General features: G+C 35.3%; 1 protein-coding gene across 1 annotated transcript in view; it reads left to right on the forward strand.

The window, feature by feature from the left end:
• Positions 1–21,458, forward strand: part of AGGF1 (angiogenic factor with G-patch and FHA domains 1) — a 28,847-nt gene extending 7,389 nt beyond the window's left edge. The window contains exons 5-14 of the mRNA XM_030323450.1: positions 1,391–1,579; positions 3,293–3,623; positions 4,620–4,731; positions 5,945–5,996; positions 8,682–8,783; positions 9,648–9,813; positions 11,848–11,930; positions 15,543–15,670; positions 17,291–17,390; positions 19,228–21,458. Coding sequence (XP_030179310.1) covers positions 1,391–1,579; positions 3,293–3,623; positions 4,620–4,731; positions 5,945–5,996; positions 8,682–8,783; positions 9,648–9,813; positions 11,848–11,930; positions 15,543–15,670; positions 17,291–17,390; positions 19,228–19,428 — 1,464 coding nt within the window. The 3' untranslated portion in view covers positions 19,429–21,458. The remainder of the gene's footprint in view (positions 1–1,390; positions 1,580–3,292; positions 3,624–4,619; positions 4,732–5,944; positions 5,997–8,681; positions 8,784–9,647; positions 9,814–11,847; positions 11,931–15,542; positions 15,671–17,290; positions 17,391–19,227) is intronic.
• The last annotated feature ends 292 nt before the right edge of the window (positions 21,459–21,750 follow it).

Raw genomic sequence — 21,750 nt, forward strand, 5'->3', positions numbered from 1 at the left:
AATCGGAAACAGGCTCCAGGCTCCGAGCCATCGGCCCAGAGCCTGACGCGGGGCTCGAACTCACGGACCGCGAGATCGTGACCTGGCTGAAGTCGGACGCTTAACCGACTGCGCCACCCAGGCGCCCCTCTTCTATTTTTGAAAATGTGTTTTGGACTGGAAGACACGAGATTAAATAGGTTTGAGTTATAAAAGTTTTACTATCATCACTTCCATTCAGTTTTTTAGTTTCAGGAAAGATAGTGAGAATTCTAAGTATTTTTGTAAGAGATCCGCAAAGTGAATTAAACACAATAAATTGCAGTAATATCAACTCTTAGAAAATAGTCTTTTCCAGGCAGGTTTAGTTGGTTAACCTTAGTATATTGTAAGATGTTTCCAACTCTGATCTATATAGGTTTATGATGTAAATAAAACATAGATTGTTCCATTAAATCTTAATTATAAAATATGGGCCAGTATCTAATAAATATAGATGATTATATAAATTAATCGTTGTGGTTTTTATCCATAATTTGCCAAAATTCATTTTTGCATAGCTCTTTTACTTAATTACTTATGGTAGAATTAGTAAAGACAGTTATTTATCACTTTCTTTATATAAACTATTATGTTGTATTTATGAGCTTAATTTTTGTAAGTTTGAGGGTTTGTTTTGTTTTGTGAGAGAGAGAGAGAGAGAGAGAGAGAGAGAGAGAGAGCAAGCAAGCACAAGCTGGGGAGAAGGACAGAGAGAGAGAATAGATCCCACAAACCTGGGATTATTACCTGAGCTGAAATCAAGAGTTGGATGTTCAACTGACTGAGCCACCCAGGCACCCCAGAGCTTAATTTTAATTTCAATTTTTCTTCAGAGCTTTTAGTCGTGAACACTAAAAGGCAGATGTTTGTTTCATGACATTGAGAGAATGGTTGGGGGTTTTATACTACCAAACCATTATTGGGTAATCATAAGGATAATAAGTCTGGAATTGCTTTTATGGTCAGCTGTTTTTGATGCATGCCTTAGTTTTCATGACTTCTGAAAGGTTTTTTTGTTGTCATTTTTCATTAATGTATTAAGTTGAACCATATGAAATTCCTGTTTTTGTAAATGTGAAAGTGGTCAAATATTGCCAGTTTCACGAGATTCAGTTTAATATTTAAATGTATTCGTTTTTCGTACTAAGAAAATCACTGCAAATATTGCATAGCAAAGTATTTTGGAAAATTATAAGCATTTTCCTATCTGTCATCTTTACTCATTATCTTCAGAAAATACTAGAAACATTTATTAAAAAAAAAAAAAAGAAATCTTTACTATTTTTGAATGTATTTGGTTTATGTTGTTTATTTTTAAATTTTATTTCATCTTACCTGATTAGAACTTCTGTTTTCTTGTCTTTGAAAGGAAAATCAACTATATTATGATCCTTCCACCGGAATTTATTACTACTGTGATGTGGAAAGTGGTCGATACCAATTTCATTCTCGAGTTGATTTGCAACCTTATCAGACTTGTGGCACCAAACAAAGTAAGGATAAAAAATTGAAGAAGAAAAGAAAGGATCCAGATTCTTCTATAACAAATGAGGAAAAGGTAATGTCTTCATAATTTTGAAAATTTATATAATGATGTAATTCTGTCAAAGTTTTTGATGAAACTGAAAATCATAATTCAGTAACTATATTTCAAGCATATCAAGATAACAAGATATCAGAATCTATCAACCAAGGAGCATTCACATGGGGGTGAACATGTACTTTTTCACAAATTCTCAGTCACTACAAATAGAAGGAATTTCTTAAAGTTTGAAGGAGGTAGATTTAGGGCAGATAAAATATTCATGTGTTACATAATTTGGAAGAAGAGCAGTCAGACCCTCAGTCAATTGTGTAATTGCACAATTTACAATAATAAAAGAAAAGCACAGATTGTATGTAGGTGTAGATAAAAGTTCAACTTCTTAATCATGTTGAGCTATTTCTTACCTATTATGTTAGCAAACATTAAATCAGTTGCTAGCAAATACAGGGTAGTTACATATTTATTAGAAGGGAAATTGGTGTGTTTAGGGGAAGTAGATGGGCCCTTTGTATCAATCACCATAAAAATGTTCATATTCTTTAACTGGAAAATCTCATTTCTAGTAATTTTCAAAATCCAAAGGAAGAAAAATACTTTGTTATATAGCAGTATATTTTTTTTAAGTTTATTTATTTTGAGAGAGACAGAGACAGCATGAACAGGAGAGGAGCAGAGAGAGAGAGAGAGAGAGAGAGAATCCCAAGCAGGCTCCATACTGTCCATGCAGAGCCCGACGCAGCGCTCGAATTCACAAAACCGTGAGGTCGTGACCTGAGCCGAAACCAGGAGTTGGATGCTTAACTGACTGAGCCACCCAAGTGCCCCTATATAGCAATATTTTTAGGAACAGAAAAAAATGAAGAGTTCATATGGCCTGCAAGATCCTGGTTAAGAAAATGATAGTATGTTTGATTGAAAAAACATTCTTTAGGTCTTAAAATGGTAATATATAAAGACAGAGGGGAACTTTAAAAATGCTTGTGATACTAGGGGCGCTTGGGTGTCTCAGTCAGTTAAGTCTCCAACTTCCGCTCAGGTCATGATCTCACAGCTCGGGAGTTCAAGCCCCAATTTGGGCTTTGTGCTGACAGCTCAGAGCCTGGAACCTGCCTCAGATTCTGTGTCTCCCTCTCTTTATGCCACTCCCCAACTCTCCTACTTGAGTGTACTCACGTTCATTAATCATTTTATACTGATAAAATGTTATTTATATATAATAAATGATAAGATTTTGTAGATACTAGGTAGATAAAATAATAAAATGAATTTCACCTGCTTTAACCTTTTTACTGTGGTTTCTAGGAAAATTTAAAGTATATACACGGCTTACATTATATTTTTGTTGGACAGCAGTGGTCTAGGCTGTCGCATGGTCTAAGCAATATGTGATAAGAGCCTGTACTAGGACAAATGATAAGGAGAGAGAATTGGGATAAAGTATAAACATAGTCCATAGCACTTGGTAATTGATTCCATGTAATAGTGAAGGGGATGTCAAAGATAACTATACGATTTTTGATGTGGATGATAAATGGATGGTAATGTCATTAAGCAAGAAAGGGAACATGAGAGGAAGAGGGGTTATAGGTAAAAGCTGTTGTTATTTCATATATAATGTACGTATATCTTCACTAATTCATTGAAACATTTGGCATTAAACATTAGAAGATGGTCGTGTTTAAGACATTTTTCTCTGTTCCTACCTCCCTACCTCCCTCTTTCCAGGATTTGAATTCAGAAGATCAAAAAGCATCCAGTGTTGAACATATAGGCTGCAGTGAGGGAGAAGATTTTGCAAATGTGAAAAAGAAAGCCAAAATGGACATTCATTACAAAAACAGTCCCACCAAATTCACTGTTCCAGTTAGTGGAAAGACTGTAGAATCTTCTCTTAATGAAAACATTTATAATTCAATGTCATTTAAAGATGAGAAAATCGTGGAGACTGATAGTGAGCCAGAAGAAGGTGAAATTACAGACTCTCAGACAGAGGACAGTTATGATGAAGACATTACCAGTGAGGACAATGTAACTGCAGAAGATACTGAGGATGAAGGTGAATAAATAACCATTGTTTACTTTTCTATAAAGAACCCAGTTTGGTCATTGTAAAAGAGCAAGACATTAAAAATGTTAGAAACGCATGTAATGTATCTGCCAAAAAATAAACTGTTTGAAGCTGATTATTTTAATGATAGTGTTGAAAATTATGTGGGCTACCACTTGGTTATTTTTAGAGGGAAGGATTTGAATACATGACTAATACTTGGACCTTTAAAGTTTTATTGCATCGAATGGCCTAATCAGTAGAACAAAACCAAGTTACATATATTCTAACCCTAAAGATACATGTGTTGTCTGTCTGAGTGGGCTAGATCTTTGGAGGCCACTTATGAAATTGAAGGGAAAAAATAAATTGCCTTTAAAAACATGTAGTCCATAAATTAAGCTACGTAAGTATTAGGGTAAGTCTTAACATTTCTTAACTTGAGGTCATAAAGGCATACTTTTAAAACCCAAGATTTCATATTAGGCCATATGAACTTATTTTCTTCTTGAAAATAGTCACCCCCTCCCCTTTTTTTTTTTAAAGGAGGACTCAGTTTTTGTAAGTTAATATAAGAATTCTTGTTTAGGAGAAATTTGTTGTTGTTTTTGTTTTGAGAGAGTGCTAGCTGGGGAGGGGCAGAGAGAGAGGGGGGACAGAGGATCTGTAGCAGGCTCTGTGAGGACAGCAGAGAGCCTCATGCAGGACTTGAACCCACAAACCTTCTTAAGATCGTGACCTGAGCCTAAATCAAGAGTCCGATTCTTAACTGACTGAGACACCCAGGTGCCCCTAGGTTGATCCCTTTAAATCTTAAGTGTTAAAACCTTACTTATTATGTATGTCATATAGCAGAATTTAAGAAGGTGGTTTCAAACAGAATTAAGATTTTGATCAATACATTTTATTTTATGGATGCTTCTTATTCCTGCCTAGAAATTAGACATCTCTAACTTTTTCCCATAGCATTTGGATTAATACTTTACCGATTTTTTTCTTTAACAGATGAGGAAAAAATTTGGCCCCCATGTATTAGAGTAATTGTTATTAGATCACCAGTGTTGGAGACAGGATCACTTTTTATCATTACAGCTGTTAATCCTGCTACAATTGGAAGGTAAAAATGTTTAATGTTACTATGTTTGTATATTTATCTTATTCCAGTGGATTGTACATTACTCAAGCTGTTACCTTGAAATGTGCAAACACTTTTTGCCGGGCAGACACTTAATGACATCCATGTTCCTCCCTCTTCCACTCAGAAAATATTGTTGATACTTAGGTTTTCTCACAGAGATTTTGTCATTTTCTTAACTTTTTAGGTTTAAATTACTTACTTAAATACAGTGTTCGTCTGGTATTTAATCTTCCTCCTCTGTTTCTTTGTGACTCGTAACCAGCTTGGTAGAGAGGTAGGTTTCAATCATGAGTAGGATAATTTCATTTTTTGCCAACCGGAAAGAAAAATCTATTCTTAATTCAGATTCTATATAGTATCTTAACTTTAAATTCTTGAGAATAGTATGGTCCTTTTATATGCAGTAATAGAAGTGGCAAATAGTCAACAGATTTGGAATAGGTGATTGATACTAGTACATAGGATATGTTGTCCCACTGGATGTTTTATTATTATTTTTAAAAATTTTTGTTTTGAGAGTGTGCGTGCATGAGCGTGGTGGAGGGGCAGGGAGAGAGGGGGAGAGAGAATCCCAAGCAGGTTCCACACTCAATGCAGAGCCCCACGTGGGACTCCATCTCAGAATCATCAGATGGTAAAGTGACCCGATATCGAGAGTCAGATGCTTAATGGACTGAGCCACCCAGGTGTCCTACTGGATGTTAATATTAACTTGGGGTAGATGTTTCAAAAAGTAAAAGTGATCCTGGAACTTCCTTTCAAATAGGAAATTTAGAGTAGGATTAAGGAAACTGGACTTAGTATAATAGAAAGGCTTGTTTTTTAACATTATATTTTAAAACAACAATGACAAAATCTTAAAAAAAAAATTGTTGGGGTGCCTGGGTGACTTAGTTGGTTAAGCATGTGACTTTGGCCTAGGTCATGATCTCACAGTTGGTGAGTTTGAGCCCTGTGTCGGGCTCTGTGCTGACAGCTCAGAGCCTGGAGCCTGATTCAGCTTCTGTGTCTCCTTCTCTCTCTGCCTCTCCCCTTCTCATGTGCATGCACCTGCTCTCTCTCTCTCTTTCTCTCTCTCTCTCTTTTTCTCTCTCTCTCTCTCTAAATAAATATTAAATTGTTTCTTTGTTAACTATAAGTGCTTAATCTATATATATGGTTCAAAAATTGTTAAAGACATCTTACTTTGCAGAGAGAAAGATATGGAGCATACTCTCCGAATCCCTGAAGTTGGTGTTAGTAAGGTAAGCTCTTTGGCTTTTCAAATGTGTAGCTTCATAGATACTGATTTTATGAATCTTCATTAGGGCAGAAAACTTAGGGGCTTTTTCATTTAGTAGAAATTTAATAGTTTAGGGAGTGATGGTAATGAAAACAATTTAGATTTGTTTATTCCACTGCTTGAGAAAATAATGTTTTATCAAAATTTGAGTAAACAAAATTATATTTAATTTTTAACAGTTTGGAGCAGGAGTAGAAATGTGGATTAATTTAAGTATTAAAGTAACACCCATTTAACAAACATTTATTAAATGAAATAAATGTGCTAGATATGATTGTAGTTTAAAAATGAATCAGACCTGGATTCAGGCTACGTTATTAGACGGTTGCGATTCAGGCTGTTACTAGACGGTTGTGTTTGAGTCCAGAGTATTTTACAACTCCAGAACAATCTGTCCTCCACCACCCAAGGCTCTCCATTTATAACTCTTCCTAGTTGCTCCTGTAATGGTTTCAGGAAAAAGAACACTTGGGTTTTCAAATGAAACAGTAAGAACAGTTACAATTTTAGTTACAAGAAGAAAAACAAAAGATTTTGCTACTGAGACTCTGTATAGTTGATATTATCTTCTTGTGTATTTTCTGTTGTTTTCTGCTTCTCTTTTATGGTTGTTATCTTTTTTCTTTTTCTGATCTTTCATAATCACCATTTTGTTTCTATTTAGTAGAATGTAATATGGATTTAAAGTATATATTTTATGTGGTTTTTGTCTTGTGGGGATGAAACTTGTTTTCCATTATTTGTTCAAAAGTGTACTTTTTACTTTGTTTTGACTCATTTAGAAGGGAGGAAATTTTCATAATTTTAACCCTGAGCAAATTATCTTGCTTTTTTACTTTACTATGACTCTTAATTCTTCTGCCTCCAAAGAAAACTGTGATTTAAATAGCAAAGAAGTCCTTCTCCCACTCTATCTAAAATATAGGTAGTTGTGTGGTGGCGTTTCTGCCTTTTCTTTCTTTCTTTTAAACTAAGGTGTTCAGTGATGGGGTAAATAGTTTCTTGCTGTGTGAAATCAGTTTGACAGTATATATCACACATTTCCAAGTTGATGAAAAAATTTAAAAAAACCCACACACTTAATATTAGGGGAAAAAATAGAAACACATATTTAACCACTGGATAGGAGAAGAACTTCTAAGTTTAGAAAAAGGAAAAAATCACAGAAGACAAGATAATTTTGAATAATTTAAGTTTGAAGTTCTTTTTTAAACAAATTCAAAAGGCAGACTAGGTGGGGCACCTGGCTGGTTCAGTCCATAGAGCATGTGATTCGTGATCTCAAGGTCATGAGTTTGAGTCCCATGTTGGTGATAGAGTTTACTTTAAAAAAATTTTTTTTTGTTTTGAGAGAGAGAGAGCATGAGCAGGAGAGGGGCAGAGAAAGAGGGAGACAGAGAATCTGAAGTAGGTTGCAGACTCTGAGCTGTCAGCACAGGTCCCAATGCAGGCTCAAACCTATGAACTGTGAGATCATGACCTAAGCCAAAGTCAGACACTTAACCAACCGAGCCACCCAGGCACCCCATGTAAACAAAGTACTATGGAGCAAGGAGGGAATGCTTGGTCCTGAGTATTGAAAATCTGGAAAAACTTCCCTGAGAAGTTCATCTTCAGGGGCTTCTGGCTGGCTCAGTTAGAGCATGTGACTCTCAGGGTTGTGAGTTTAAGCCCCATCTTGGGTGTAGAGATTACTTATAAAAATAAAATTTTGGGGCGCCCGGGTGGCTCAGTTGGTTAAGCATCCGACTTCAGTTCAGGTCATGATCTCACAGTTCGTGACTTTGAGCCCCACATTGGGCTCTGTGCTCACAGCTTGGAGGAGCCTGCTTCCGATTCTGTCTCCCTCTCTCTCTGCCCCATCCCCACTCATGCTCTCTCTCTGTCTTAAAAATAAATAAAAACATTTAAAAAATATATTTTTAAATAAAATCTTTAGGGGTGCGTGGGTGTCTCTGTTGGTTAAGCACCCAACTCTTGATTTCACCTCAGGTCGCGATCTCACATCAGGCTATGTACTGATACCACGTAGAGCCTACTTGGGATTCTGTCTTCCTCTCTCTCTGCCCCTCCCTCGCTTGCTCTGTATCGCCCTCAAAATAAGTAAAAATAAAGTTAAAACAAATAATAAAATCTTATAAGTTCACCTTGAATATTTTCAATCAACTTTTATATTAAGAATTTTCAATGATAAAGACCAATACTTACATTAGGTGAAAAATAATTTCAAATTGTTGTTGTAATATAATCTGAACTATGTTATAAAACTAGAAAATGTAAGACACACACTAAATTATTAATGGCAATGATAGACGGAATTATAAGGAACTTTTTTTCTGTAGCCGTCACATTTCTGCCAGGGGTATTACAATATTTCTGTATTCAGAAAAAAAAAGTATTAAAAATAGCAAAAGTTGGGGCACCTAGCTGGCTCAGTTGGTAGAGTTTGCAGCTCTTGATCTCGAGGTTGTGAGTTCGAGCCCCACATTGGGCCTAGAGCTTATTTAAAAACAATTTTTTTTAAATAGCTAAAGTTATCAGAGCCTTAAATCTATCTTATTCTATCATAGAGAAATTATCTGTGGTTTAAAAAGTATTAAATTTTATAATTACTTCAGGGTTTTTTTGTTTTTTTTGTTTTTTTAAGTTTCATGCAGAAATTTATTTTGACCATGACTTACAAAGTTATGTCCTTGTGGATCAAGGTAGTCAAAATGGTACAATTGTTAACGGAAAACAGATTCTTCAGGTGAGTGTATATTTATTAATTACTTGCACATCAGTTTTAAAAACCGAACTGAAATTTTTATTCCTGAAGGCCATAGTTATTATACTTATCATTTGGTTCAGATTACTGTTCAAGCCCAAATGTATTACATGGAAGGGGGTTCCCAGAAACAGCTGAAAAATGTATATAATAAGTGGATACCTAACTCTTGAGTTTTATCATAATTGTATATCTTATCTTATTTTAGAAATAAATGCATTTTAAAGCTATTCAGAGTAAACATTCTTACAGTAACTTTAGGGGCACTCCTTTTTTTTTGGTGTTTTTAAAAAAATTATTTTAATGGAAATACCGCTAAACTGGAAACTCCTTGAAGACAGAGGCTGTGTCTATCCAGTGAACTCTTTAAGGTGCTTATTAACACATAATAAACTATATGGAAGGGAGTGGGGAATACCTTAATTTTTAGTCTGTAAGAATAAAAAATGAAATAAAACTGAATTATCAGAGACAATAAGAGGAAAAAAGGGAAATGTGCCCTTATCCCCTTAACATTTTATCTTTTTGACTGTGATGGATATTTGTTTTGGTAATAGATTGTTTGATGTTTGGGTTGGGTATTTCTATAGGATTGTGCATGGAGCCAGGGAGATTAGGGGATTTGATAATATAAAAGTTAGAAGTTGCTCAGTTCAGCTTTCTTCTCCTTTAGTTGAAAGTTCTGTCATCCTCAAGTTGTGGAAATGTATGCCGTATGTGCATGTGTGTGTCTTTCTCAGTGAGAACCATCCTAAATATTTTTTTTTTAATCAGACATTACTTAGCATAGACATAAAATAATCTAATGTAATACTTGGGTTTCTGTTTTGTAATTTTTTCTTTTAGCCTAAAACTAAATGTGACCCTTATGTACTTGAGCATGGTGACGAAGTGAAAATTGGAGAGACTGTACTGTCCTTTCACATCCACCCTGGCAGTGATACCTGTGACGGCTGTGAACCAGGACAGGTTCGAGCTCACCTTCGTCTTGATAAGAAAGATGAATCTTTTGGTACGTGAAATGTATTGTTACATGAAAGCATGATAAGTTTTTTACTTAATTCACTGGAGTATTCTAAAATGTATCAACTATCAACTTTCATATCTATTTGATATAACACTATATTGAGATACATTTGGATTTCAGTGAATATTATCACATGAGACTAAGGAATGACATATAGTTGAAATTTGAAACCTAGACTAGTAGATTATGATTTTAGTTGATTTTTCTGTGTAACAATTTAGCTGTGCTGTTACAGCATTAGGTTGCTTTCTGACATGTAAGGTAATGATGAGCTATTTTTGCTAATCCAGTTTAGTAGGCTTTGGAGGCAGCACTGCAGTGATAGCTAAATGTCCTTCAAAAGAATAATTGTGGGGGCGCCTGGGTGGCTCAATCGGTTAAGCATCTGACTTCCACTCAGGTCATGATCTCATGGTCTGTGAGTTCGAGCCCCGCATCAGGCTCTGTGCTGTCAGTTCAGAGCCTGGAGCTTGCTTCAGATTCTGTCTCCCCCATTCTCTCTCTCTGCCCCTCCCCCACTCACACTCTGTGTCTCTCAAAAAATGAATAAACCGGGGCGCCTGGGTGGCGCAGTCGGTTAAGCGTCCGACTTCAGCCAGGTCACGATCTCGCGGTCCGTGAGTTCGAGCCCCGCGTCAGGCTCTGGGCTCATGGCTCAGAGCCTGGAGCCTGTTTCCGATTCTGTGTCTCCCTCTCTCTCTGCCCCTCCCCCGTTCATGCTCTGTCTCTCTCTGTCCCAAAAATAAAATAAACGTTGAAAAAAAAAAATTAAAAAAAAAAAAAGAATAAACATTTAAAAAAAATTTAAAAAAGAATTGTGACATAATTATAGTAAAGGTTAGTTTGCTTTTGACTTCTCTTTGGGGATATGAAGAAGTCATCCACAAACTCTGTCAGATAATAACATAGAAAATAATAGACCAGGGTATTAAGAGTTATTGGTTGATAACATTTGCTTTCCTACTTACCGTTTGTGTTGATATATCATTTGTGTATATACCATTATTTTCTTTCTTTCTTTTTTTTTTTTAACGTTTATTTATTTTTGAGACAGAGACAGACAGAGCATGAATGGGGGAGGGACAGAGAGAGAGGAAAACACAGAATCGGAAGCAGACTCCAGGCTCTGAGCCATCAGCCATCAGCCCAGAGCCCGACGCGGGGCTCGAACTCACGGACCGCAAGATCGTGACCTGAGCTGAAGTCGGACGCTTAACCGACTGAGCCACCCAGGTGCCCCAATATACCATTATTTTCTATAGTAACCCCGTAAGAGGTTGCTATTTTGCTTTAAAATCCACTCATCCAAGGGCACCTGGGTGGCTCAGTTAAGTGTCCGACTCTTGATTTGTCTCAAGTCATGATCTCATGGTGAGTGAGATCAAGCCCTGCTGATAAGCACAGAGCCTGCTTGGGATTCTCTCTCTCTTTTTCTTCCCTTCCCTGCCTCCCCTGCTCATGTGTGCACGCTTGTGTGTGTATGCATGCGCACACATGCGATTTCTCTCTCTCAAAATAACATTAAAAAAATATCCACTAATCTAAGGTCACCCAAGGACCCCCTATTTTCTGTTTTCTGATACTAGATTATGAAAATGAGTTACATTACATTACACAATAATATGAATCTTGGGTTCAGTGATTTTTCTTTCGAACATGCCTGTATTCCTTTGGAAAATTAACAATATTTCTCCATTTAGGATTCTATTAAAATAATATTAAAAAATTAAGATAATATTAAATATGATAATATTAAAAAATTCAATGTTTCTTTTGGTGTCCATACTGTAACATTCTTATAACTTTTGGGTTTTGGTTTATTTTCCAAGTAGATTTAGTTACCAAAATGCTGAAAGGACATCACCACAACCCAAGATTCTTTTATATTAATGCTTATTTGAACTTTTAGTTGATATGCAGGTGGATTAGTATTAATTTTATTATTAAACAACACTATTTTATGTAAAATCTCTCAGGTTTAGTTTTTTTTTTTTAAAGAAACTCACTTTTTCCTTTTAGTTGGTCCAGCACTAAGTAAGGAGGAAAAAGAGTTGGAAAGGAGAAAAGAATTAAAGAAAATACGAGTAAAATATGGTTTGCAGGTAAGGATGTTAAATATTGTTACATGTATTAATTGTTCATCTGGTTCTAAGTTAAAAATGTCTTTAGGTATGTTTAGTCCATTTTATATATAAAAATAGAGCTGTTTATAATGATTTTGAGATTTATGTGATTTCTGTAAGTTGGTTACTGTTTACCTCAACAACTGTTGAGGCTAGAGTAGAAAAATGATAATAATATCCAACATTTGAATAGCCATTTCTGGTTTTTAAAAAATATGCATTAAAATGGTACCTTTGAAGGATGTTCTTGGAGGACTGGTACTGCCTGATCTCAAGACTTATTATAAACTACAGTAATTAGTACAGTATTGGAATAAAGATAAATGGATCAGGGGAACAGAATAGTGACTTGAGAAATAAATTGATAGGTAGGTAGGTAGGTAGGTAGATAGATAGATAGATAGATAGATAAACAAACCAACGTATGGGGGCGTAATGTGTATGATTTTTAGCAAAGGTGTGAAGGCAGTTTGGTGCAGAAAGGATGGCCTTTTTCAATAAATATGCTGGAACACTTGTACAGCCATTTGCAAAAACAAAAGAACTTTGATCTAAACCTTGTAACTTATAAAAATGAACTCACAATGGATCATAAATATAAATTTAAAACTTTAAACAATAAAGTTTCTAGAAGCATACCTTTAAGAAAAACAAGTAGTTTTGAAGATATATCTAACACCAAAAGCACAATCCATAAAAGTGCAAATTAATGAATTGCACTTCCTCCAAAATTTCTGTTCTTATTATAAGGACACTATTAAAGCAAAGATAAGCCACAGACTTCAGAAAAATATTTATAGATCATATATCTGATAAAAAAAAAATCCTAGATCTTATATCTGGAATGTATAAAGTACTCCCAAGACTCAATAAAAAAACTATTTAAAAATGAGCACATGGTTTGAGTAGACCCTTCAGCAATGCAAGTGTACAAATGGCAACTAAGCACATGAAAAGATGTTCAGTATTACTGGGGAATTGTAAATTAAAACCAACTAAAAAGACTATCCATACCAAGTGTTGGTAGTCATGTAGCAGAATTGGAAATTCTCATATACTGGTGGTGAGAATATAAAGTGGTTTGATTGCTTTGGAAAATAGTAGTTTCTTTAAATGTTAAATGTTCACCTACCATGTGATTAACCATTTACTCCGAGGTATTTACCCAAGAGAAAGTATATGTTCAAAGACTAGTAAGCAAATGTTTGTGACAGCTTTTTTCTTTCTTTTAAAAAACTTTTTTTTTTAATTTTTAAAATTTTTTATTGCCATAGTTGACATACAATGTTATATTAGTTTCAGGTGTACAGCATAGTGATTTGACAATTATATACATTATGTGACGCTTACCACATAAGTGGAGTTCCCATTGGTCCCCAAATAATGTTATTAAAATATTCATATTCCCTATCCTTTACTTTTCATCTCCATGGATTATTTATTTTGTGACTGGAAGTTTGTACCTCTTAATCTCCTTCACCTATTTCATGCATCCCTTACCTCCCCTCCCCTCTGGCAACCCCCAGCTTGTTCTCTATATTTATGAGTCAGTTTCTGGTTTTTGTCAGTTTGCGTTTTAATAGTCTATATGTAAGTGAAATTGTATTGCATTTGTCTTTCTCTGACTTACTTCACTTAGCATAGTAACTTCTAGGCCCATCCATTTTGTCACAAATGGCAAGATCTCATTCTTTTTTATGGCTGAGTGATATTTGTGTGTGTGTGTGTGTGTGTGTGTGTGTGTATACCACATCTTTATCCATTCATCTATTGATGGACACTTGGGCTGCTTCCATATCTTGGCTGTTGTTACTAATGCTCCTGTAAACATAGGGGTGCATATGTCTTCTTGAAGTACTGTTTTCATTTTCTTTGGGCAAATATCCAGTAGTAGAATTCCTGGATCCTGTGGTATTTCTGTTTTTAACTTTTTGAGGAACCTTCATCCTGTTTCACACTGTGGTTGTACTAATTTACATTCCCACAAAGAGTGCATGAGGGTTCCCTTTTCTCCACATCCTCACCAGCACTTGTTATTTTTTGTCTTTTGCATATTGCCCATTCTCATTAGTGTGAAGTGGTATTTCATTGTGGTATTAGCAGCTTTTTTTCTAGTAACCAGAAACTGGAAAAGACTCATGTATCCATCATGAATGGATAAACAAATTGTAGTAAATCTATATGGTCAAATACTCTTTAGCAATAGAAAAGCATGAACTGTTGATACAGGCTGCACTACGGTAGAAACTCGAAATAATTATGCTGAGAGAAAGCAGCCAGACAACAAGAATACATACTGTATACATCCATTTATATAAAATTCTAGGAGAGTGAATTAACATATCATGACAGAATGTGTAGTGGTTGCCTGGATACAAGAGAGGAAGGATGCACAGGGAGAGTCTGCAGTGATGGATTACAAAGAAAGATGAAGATACTTCTGTGGGAGATAGATCTGTTTATTATCATGATGGTGGTGATGGTTTCATAGGTATATACAAATCTCTAAAGCACCTAATTGTATATTTTACGTGCAATTTATTATAGTTAATTGAATTGGAATAACAATTAAAAAAAGGTGGTGGGGCGGTTACCATTTAATCCCATAAGTGGACCAGGAAGGTAATTAGTATTTCCAGTTTACATTTGGGAAAGTAGGCTAAGGGTCACCCAGCTGCTAAATGACAGAATTAGATGTGGGGTTTTTTTTTGTTTTTCTGAGGGAAAGCATGTGTGCGTGCGAGCAGAGGAGGGGCAGAAAGACTGGGAGAGAGAGAATCTTAAGTAGACTCCATGCCCAGCACAGAGCCCGATGTGGGGCTCGACCTCACAACTGTGAGATCATGACCTGAGGCTTAAGCCAAAATCAAGAGTCAGTTGCTTAACTGACAGCCACCCAGCTGTCTCCATTCAGTAAACATTTCTTGAGCAGCTGTCTAATCATATAAATGGAACACTGTTGAAGCAAAAAGCTATTATTACTGTAAAAGAGTACCACACTTTTTATATTTTTCCCTTTCAAGGAATAATGCCACACTATTTTAGGTCCTTTTGAACTTTGATTTCCTTAGAGAAAAGGAGAAAGATTTTTGCCAACCCCAGGGGTTCTACATGTTTCTTTGAATACTGTCAGTTCATATGAGACTATGAATACATAGTATTAAGTCAAGACATACAGTATTTTCACTGTATTATTTCTTATGATACATTTTATGATTTATGTATGATTTATATTATCTTCTACATACAGTTTATGTTCTACAACTTGAAATAATACAAACTTTTTTGGAGAGGAGAGAGCACACACGTGAGCAGGGAGGGGGGAGGGGCAGAGGGCAAGGAAGAGAGAGAATCTTAAGCAGGCTCCATGCCCAGTGTGGAGCCTGACACAGGACAAAATATAAGCATTTTAAAGGAGATAGAATAAAAATAGCATACTCTAACATAATTGTATCAATTTATATCATGGCCTGGTTTGTTATTTTAACAGAGACCATTTTGAACCATATTTCCAGGTAAAGCAAATATGCAGATAGTACATTTGTATGTATCAGTTTTATTTTCTTCAATGAATATTTCATGTTTATAAAGAATACAGACTATGAAGATGAAAAGGCATTGAAGAATCCAAAATATAAAGATAGAGCTGGAAAACGTAGGGAGCAGGTTGGAAGTGAAGGAACTTTCCAAAGAGATGATGCTCCTGCATCCGTTCACTCGTAAGTACTACATTTGAATTGCTTGAAACATTCTTTGTACCATAATCACATTTGTAGGGTAATATAACTTACAGGGTTGTATATTCTGATAAGTAGCCTTTAAAGGAATGGCTCATAACAAGGTGGAAGTATTCCTCTAATTAGAATTTCATTCCCTAGAAAATTGCTTAGCATATACATAAGTACACATACTTAAACATACATATATACACATAGCTAACATTTTAGCCACCCACTTGAGTAAACATATTTTTGTATACTAGATATCTAGAAGGTTGGGCTAGTAAGAAATTAGTATGGACTGGTATCTTTTATAATCATTTCAGTACTCATCCACTTTTATTCTTGTTGACCCTGAAATACTATTTGTCTTATTTTTTGATTCAGTACTGTTCTTTGGGTAAAGTAGCAGTGATAATATGAAGAATATAATTTTGAGGCCTATACAATATGACCATATTTCTGCTTTTAATATTTTATCAGCTACATTTTTTTCCTGAGAATATAAATTCAAGGTTTAGTTAGAATTTAAATCTTTCAGGTAGGACTGGCAGCTAATTATAAACTTTTATTAAATATATTTTATTAGTTCTAAGATACACTACTAGGATAGAGTTTTAGTTACATAGGACAGCAGTTTTTTTCTTTATGGTACATAAAACAGCATTGCATCTTATATCCATCAGATTTGATAGAATATAGCATTCTTAATTAGGTAGACTCAACAACATGGCACATTTTAAAGTTTAATATTTTTTGATGTAATGGCTGGAAAATATGAAGATTGTATTAAAGTAAAGGCAGAAATAAAAATGAAATACATTGGTCTGATATTGCTTGGTTTATTGTTATTGAAGAGCTAATTTAACATATTTTGTAGTACTGAAAATACAATGTCGGAACATAAAATTAAAATACCCTTAAACTAGCATAAAATAAAATGATAGAACAAAATGCACACAGTGAAGGAGAGCTTTTATTTCATTTTGTTTTTACCTTTTTATTGATATATAACTTACATACCAAAGAATACACAAATTAAGTATCAATTTTAATAATATATTGTATGATTAACACATTGCAGAATACACATTTATCAAGAAATAGGAAATTATCAGTAACCCCCAGAAACCTTCCCTCCTAGTGCCTCCTCCTGATAGCTATTTGTTTTTTTTCCTTTCCAAAGGCAGCCACTCTCCTGACTTCCAACAGGAACAGATTAATTTCACTTGTTTTTGAATTCTAAATGAGTAATTCACTGTTTATTTTGTGTCTATATTCTTTTTGTCCAACATTATTTTGTTAAGTATATTTTATTTTCAATGCTCTATAATGTTCTCTTACGTGAGTATGCCACAATTTATACATATTACCATTGATAACATCTGAGTTGTTTTCAACTTGTAGTTATTATTAGATTTGCTGCAGAAACATTCTTGTACATATCTTTTTGGTGCACTACTTTCTGTTAAGTAATATGGGGAGGGGAATTTGTGTATCTTTATTAGGTAGTGCCAAACAATTGTCTTTACTATTTGCACCAATTACTTTTATTGTTAGTTTATTATAAATGTGACCTACATGTTCTTTTAGAAATCAACATCTTAATTTTCTTTAAAGTGAAATTACTGATAGCAACAAAGGTCGGAAGATGTTGGAGAAGATGGGTTGGAAGAAGGGAGAGGGCCTAGGGAAGGATGGTGGAGGAATGAAAATTCCGGTAAGACTTGTGTTTCCTTTCGTTCTTTATTCTTATAGCAGATATATTTACTGTGTTCCTGCTATGTGCCAGGCATTGCCTTACGTTTCAGGAATATAATATCAAACACAGACAGGATTACTGTTTTTGTGGTATTCACAATTACCAAATATATATATGTGTATGTGTTCTGTTTTTAACGTTTTTTGGAAACCCGTTAGAGTTTTTTCCTTCCTCCAAGCTGGGATAGTAAATGTCATTTCCTGAGCCATAGGTTCTTCTGTGTCTTTTAGTTGTTATTAATGACTTCCATGCTATGTCTGGTACTAAATAGTGTAGGAACAATCACAGTGTTACTTTACAAACAGGCAGATTCTGTATTAGATAGATAATCTGTTTTAGATTTAAATAATCAGGTCATGTAACAAGCAGTAGAGGGAATAATGTCTGGAAGACAGTACAGTGGTTTAATTCTTAAACACACTGTAGTGTGTTTAAGTCCCCATGGTTCATCAGAGGTTTAAATTATCTTTTTTTTTTTCCGAGACTTTTTTTAAATGTTTATTTATTTTTGAGGGAGAGAGAGAGAGAGACAGAGCATGAGTGAGGGAGGGGCAGAGAGAGAGGGAGACACAGAGTCTCAAGCGGGCTCCAGGCTCCAAGCTGTCCACACAGGGCCCGATGTGGGGCTCGAACTCACAAGCTGTGAGCTCATGACCTGAGCTGCAGTTGGATGCCTAACCGACTGAGCCACCCAGGGGCCCTGAAATTTAAATTATCTTTTACAAAAACCTTACAAAGTAACATGATTAAAGAACTTTCTTGGGGCGCCTGGATGGTTCAGTCGGTTAAGCGTCTGACTTCAGCTCCGGTCATGATCTCACGCTCCGTGAGTTTGAGCCTCGCATCGGGCTCTGTGCTGACAGCCCAGAGCCTGGAGCCTGTTTCAGACTCTGTGCCTCCCTCTCTCTCTGACCCTCCCCCATTCATGCTCTGTCTCTCTCTGTCTCAAAAATAAATAAACATTAAAAAAAAAAAAAAAAAAAGAACTTTCTTGATAATTACCTGGTACCTAAAGAAGTAATGGATACATCAGTATGAGGTTTAATGTGAATTTTCTTTCTTACTGAGGTACAATGAGAAGAACATGGGTTTTGTAGTCAAACCTACACTAAATAGAATTATTTTGTTAGAATAGGTGCTCTATCACTTACTAGTTGTGTGATGTAGGGCAAGTTTGGACTTCAGTTTTCATCAGTAAAAATGGGGATTATAAGGATTGTTTTCTAAGAGGTGTCATGAAGGTAAAGTCCCAAGTGGGGTACTTGACATACAGTAGGCATTTAGTAACTAACTGGTGGCTTTTAATGGTTCTCAAAATAATGAGAAGTCCTTTCCCTCTTTTCATGAAAATAAACAATCAGGTTCTCTTTATGACTCTCTTTGTCCCTCTTTATGACTCTTAATGTTTAATCTACCCATTCACTTTCTTAGGTAAGGCTAGGATGATAGTAGTATTACCTTTTCTTCTGGCTAGAGTGGGAGTAATGACAGATTGTGCAGCATCTCATTGAAATTCGGTGATGGCTATTTAAGGAGCACTGTATTTTCTGTATTGAGACAGCTGTAATTATTGATAGACAGTACATAGACACTATTGATAGACAAGACATAGTAGAAAAATGAGTTCAAGTTCTATGTATAATCATGTATGTATTTCTTTATGTATTTGATGGATTTGACAGGTTTTTATTTTGCATCAGTCTTTCTAAGTCAGAGAATTAAAGTACCACGTTAGGTACAGCAGATTTCAATGTATTTAGACTCCACAGTAAGTCATCTCACTTTTTGGTAACAGATCCAGCTTCAGCTTCGGCGAACACATGCAGGCTTGGGGACAGGAAAACCATCCTCAATTGAAGACATTCACCTTCTCCAAAACAAGAGCAAAAAGAACTGGGAGAAAGCACGCGAGAGGTTTGCCGAAAACTTCCCAGAAACTAAATCTCAAAAAGATGTGCCAGCGACCGTCCCTTGGGTCAAAGGGACTGTAGAATGAATGTCAGTCATAGAACACAATTCAAGCTTTTTTAAAAGAGTTTGGAAACTCTTACTTTATTGCAAAAGTTTTCCCTCCAAAAGAGTCTGTAACATGAGGGAACTGTATCACAATGTTACCCCCTCATGATTCAGAAATGTGTAATAAAGGGTGGTTTGCAGCTTTTAAAAAACATTTTTTTAAAACTAATAAATAGTAACTGAATTAGATTATGCTGTGAGCAAACTAAAGTTCACAGGGCACGACTGAGTTTATCAGACTTTGTTATTTTATCTTGTCATTTATAAGACCCATATAAGCAAAATTCATATAACCAGTAATTTTAAATGTACATTTGTCCTTGTCTCCATATATTCATCATTATAAGATATACAACAAGAGAAACATCGGAAGTTTATAAAAACAAGTATGATTACAAGCATCCTTGTTTATGCCCTTTAGAACCTAGGTGGAAAATGTTGAGAAAACAGGGGTAGTGGTGCATAAATTTTATTCCTAAAATATCCTAAGTAATATTGTTGAAGAACTAATGAACAGGTGATATGTTATAGAAAATTAGTCTTTCATTGTTTTCTTCTGTGAAGAATTTGTTGGTTTGTACTATACAATAAGCATTTACACTTGGTTTGTTTTATAGCTGAAATATTTAGATATGAGCAATTGAGTACAGTATTGAAATATTCCATGTGCTGGCATTTATAGTTTTGATAAATCCCATTGCTGGCAATGGAGTTGTGCCAGAGAAAACTGATTTCTATTGCAAAAGGATTGCCTAGCCCAGGCCTCAAACTCAAGATATTTATTGAAAATGTCTTCAAATGCAATAAAAACATTATAATCATAATATCAAAAAGAGTGATTCATTAAACCAATGTTTTAAATATATTGGTCTGCTTTGAACTCACGACCAGCCAGAATTTTCTCTTTAAATTGGCAGAGTAGTAACAACAGGAGAACTTCAAATATTGGAGAACTGCAGTGCAGCTTTCTGAGTGCAGATGTCCCTGCCCTGCCAGTTATCACTGTTCTTTTCCTCTCCATTTAACTTCTGTCTCAGCTTTTTGCTGGGAAATTACTGCTGGGACTTTGTCTTTCCTGGCAGTGAATATCAGCTATAGCTCCCCCCTCATCTACTATAAAGAAATATCTTCAAGATTTAGAAATAGGAAAAGAAAGTTCTGAAAAAAAGTATGTAATGGGGAAGATAATTCAGAAAGAAAGACGCCCTGTTGGAATTTCTACTCTGGATGGTACAGGGTACTTAGGAAGAAAAGAGGAGTGTGGGGAAAGAAAAATAAGTTTATCACAAAAGATGGGACATATGACCAAACAAGTTGTCAAGACCCTACATGCCTAAACTGGGATAATCAGAGGCCCTATAACTCCAGATCTGCAAAAAGTCATTTTCTGTATTGTTTCTAGCCACCTACACAACCCAGCACTTCTTTATGTACATTAGACTTGAAGGCAACAGAAGTGTTCTGCATTATTTTCTCTAAAATAGAAAACAAAAATTTACATGTGTTTCTGGCACTTGGGCCCTGTATATAGGTAATAGTATAGGAGGCCCAAAGTAGAATTGTGGTAGATTTTACTCACTGAGTAAAGTACAACTGTGTATATAATATTTCCCATTTTTATTATTAGATTGTAGAAAACTTTTTTCATTGCTTTCTTTTGTTAAGAAAATGGAGACTTGAAAATGGTGATAAAAATGGAAATATATGTGACATTTATGTTATTAAAACCCTTTGCAAATCTAAAGTCTCAGGGCTATACTATATGGTAGATAAAGGACTGAATAATGTCTAAGTCTGTTTCCATCTGTGAAATAAGAATAATATTTATCTCACGTGTCTGTCTTGAATAGAAAATGAGAAAATGTATATAAAAGCAGTTTGTACACTGTAAAAGTACAGAGATGTGAGCTTCTGTTTGTTTAGAAGCGTAGATGTGAATTATGTAGTTTGGATTACACATAAAATTGTTTTGTGTCTCATTTTAAATTATATTCACACAGTGTAAATTAATTATGGTAACCTTTAAGGGTTTATTTTTTTATTTTATTGAAAAAAATTTTTTTTACATTTATTTATTTTTGAGAGACAGAGAGGACAGTACGAGTGGGGGAGGGGAAGAGAGAATGAAATACAGAATCCGAAGCAGCCTCCGGCCTCTGTGCACTGTCAGCACAGAGCCTGATGCGGGGCTATAACTCATAAACCCTGAGATCATGACCTGAGCCGAAGTTGGATGCTCAACCAACTGAGCCACCTAGGCTACCCAAAGGTTTATTTTAAGTGGAGCTACAAGTTGCTGAAT

The sequence above is a fragment of the Lynx canadensis genome, chromosome A1 (assembly GCF_007474595.2).
Source record: "Lynx canadensis isolate LIC74 chromosome A1, mLynCan4.pri.v2, whole genome shotgun sequence".
NCBI lineage: Eukaryota > Metazoa > Chordata > Mammalia > Carnivora > Felidae > Lynx > Lynx canadensis.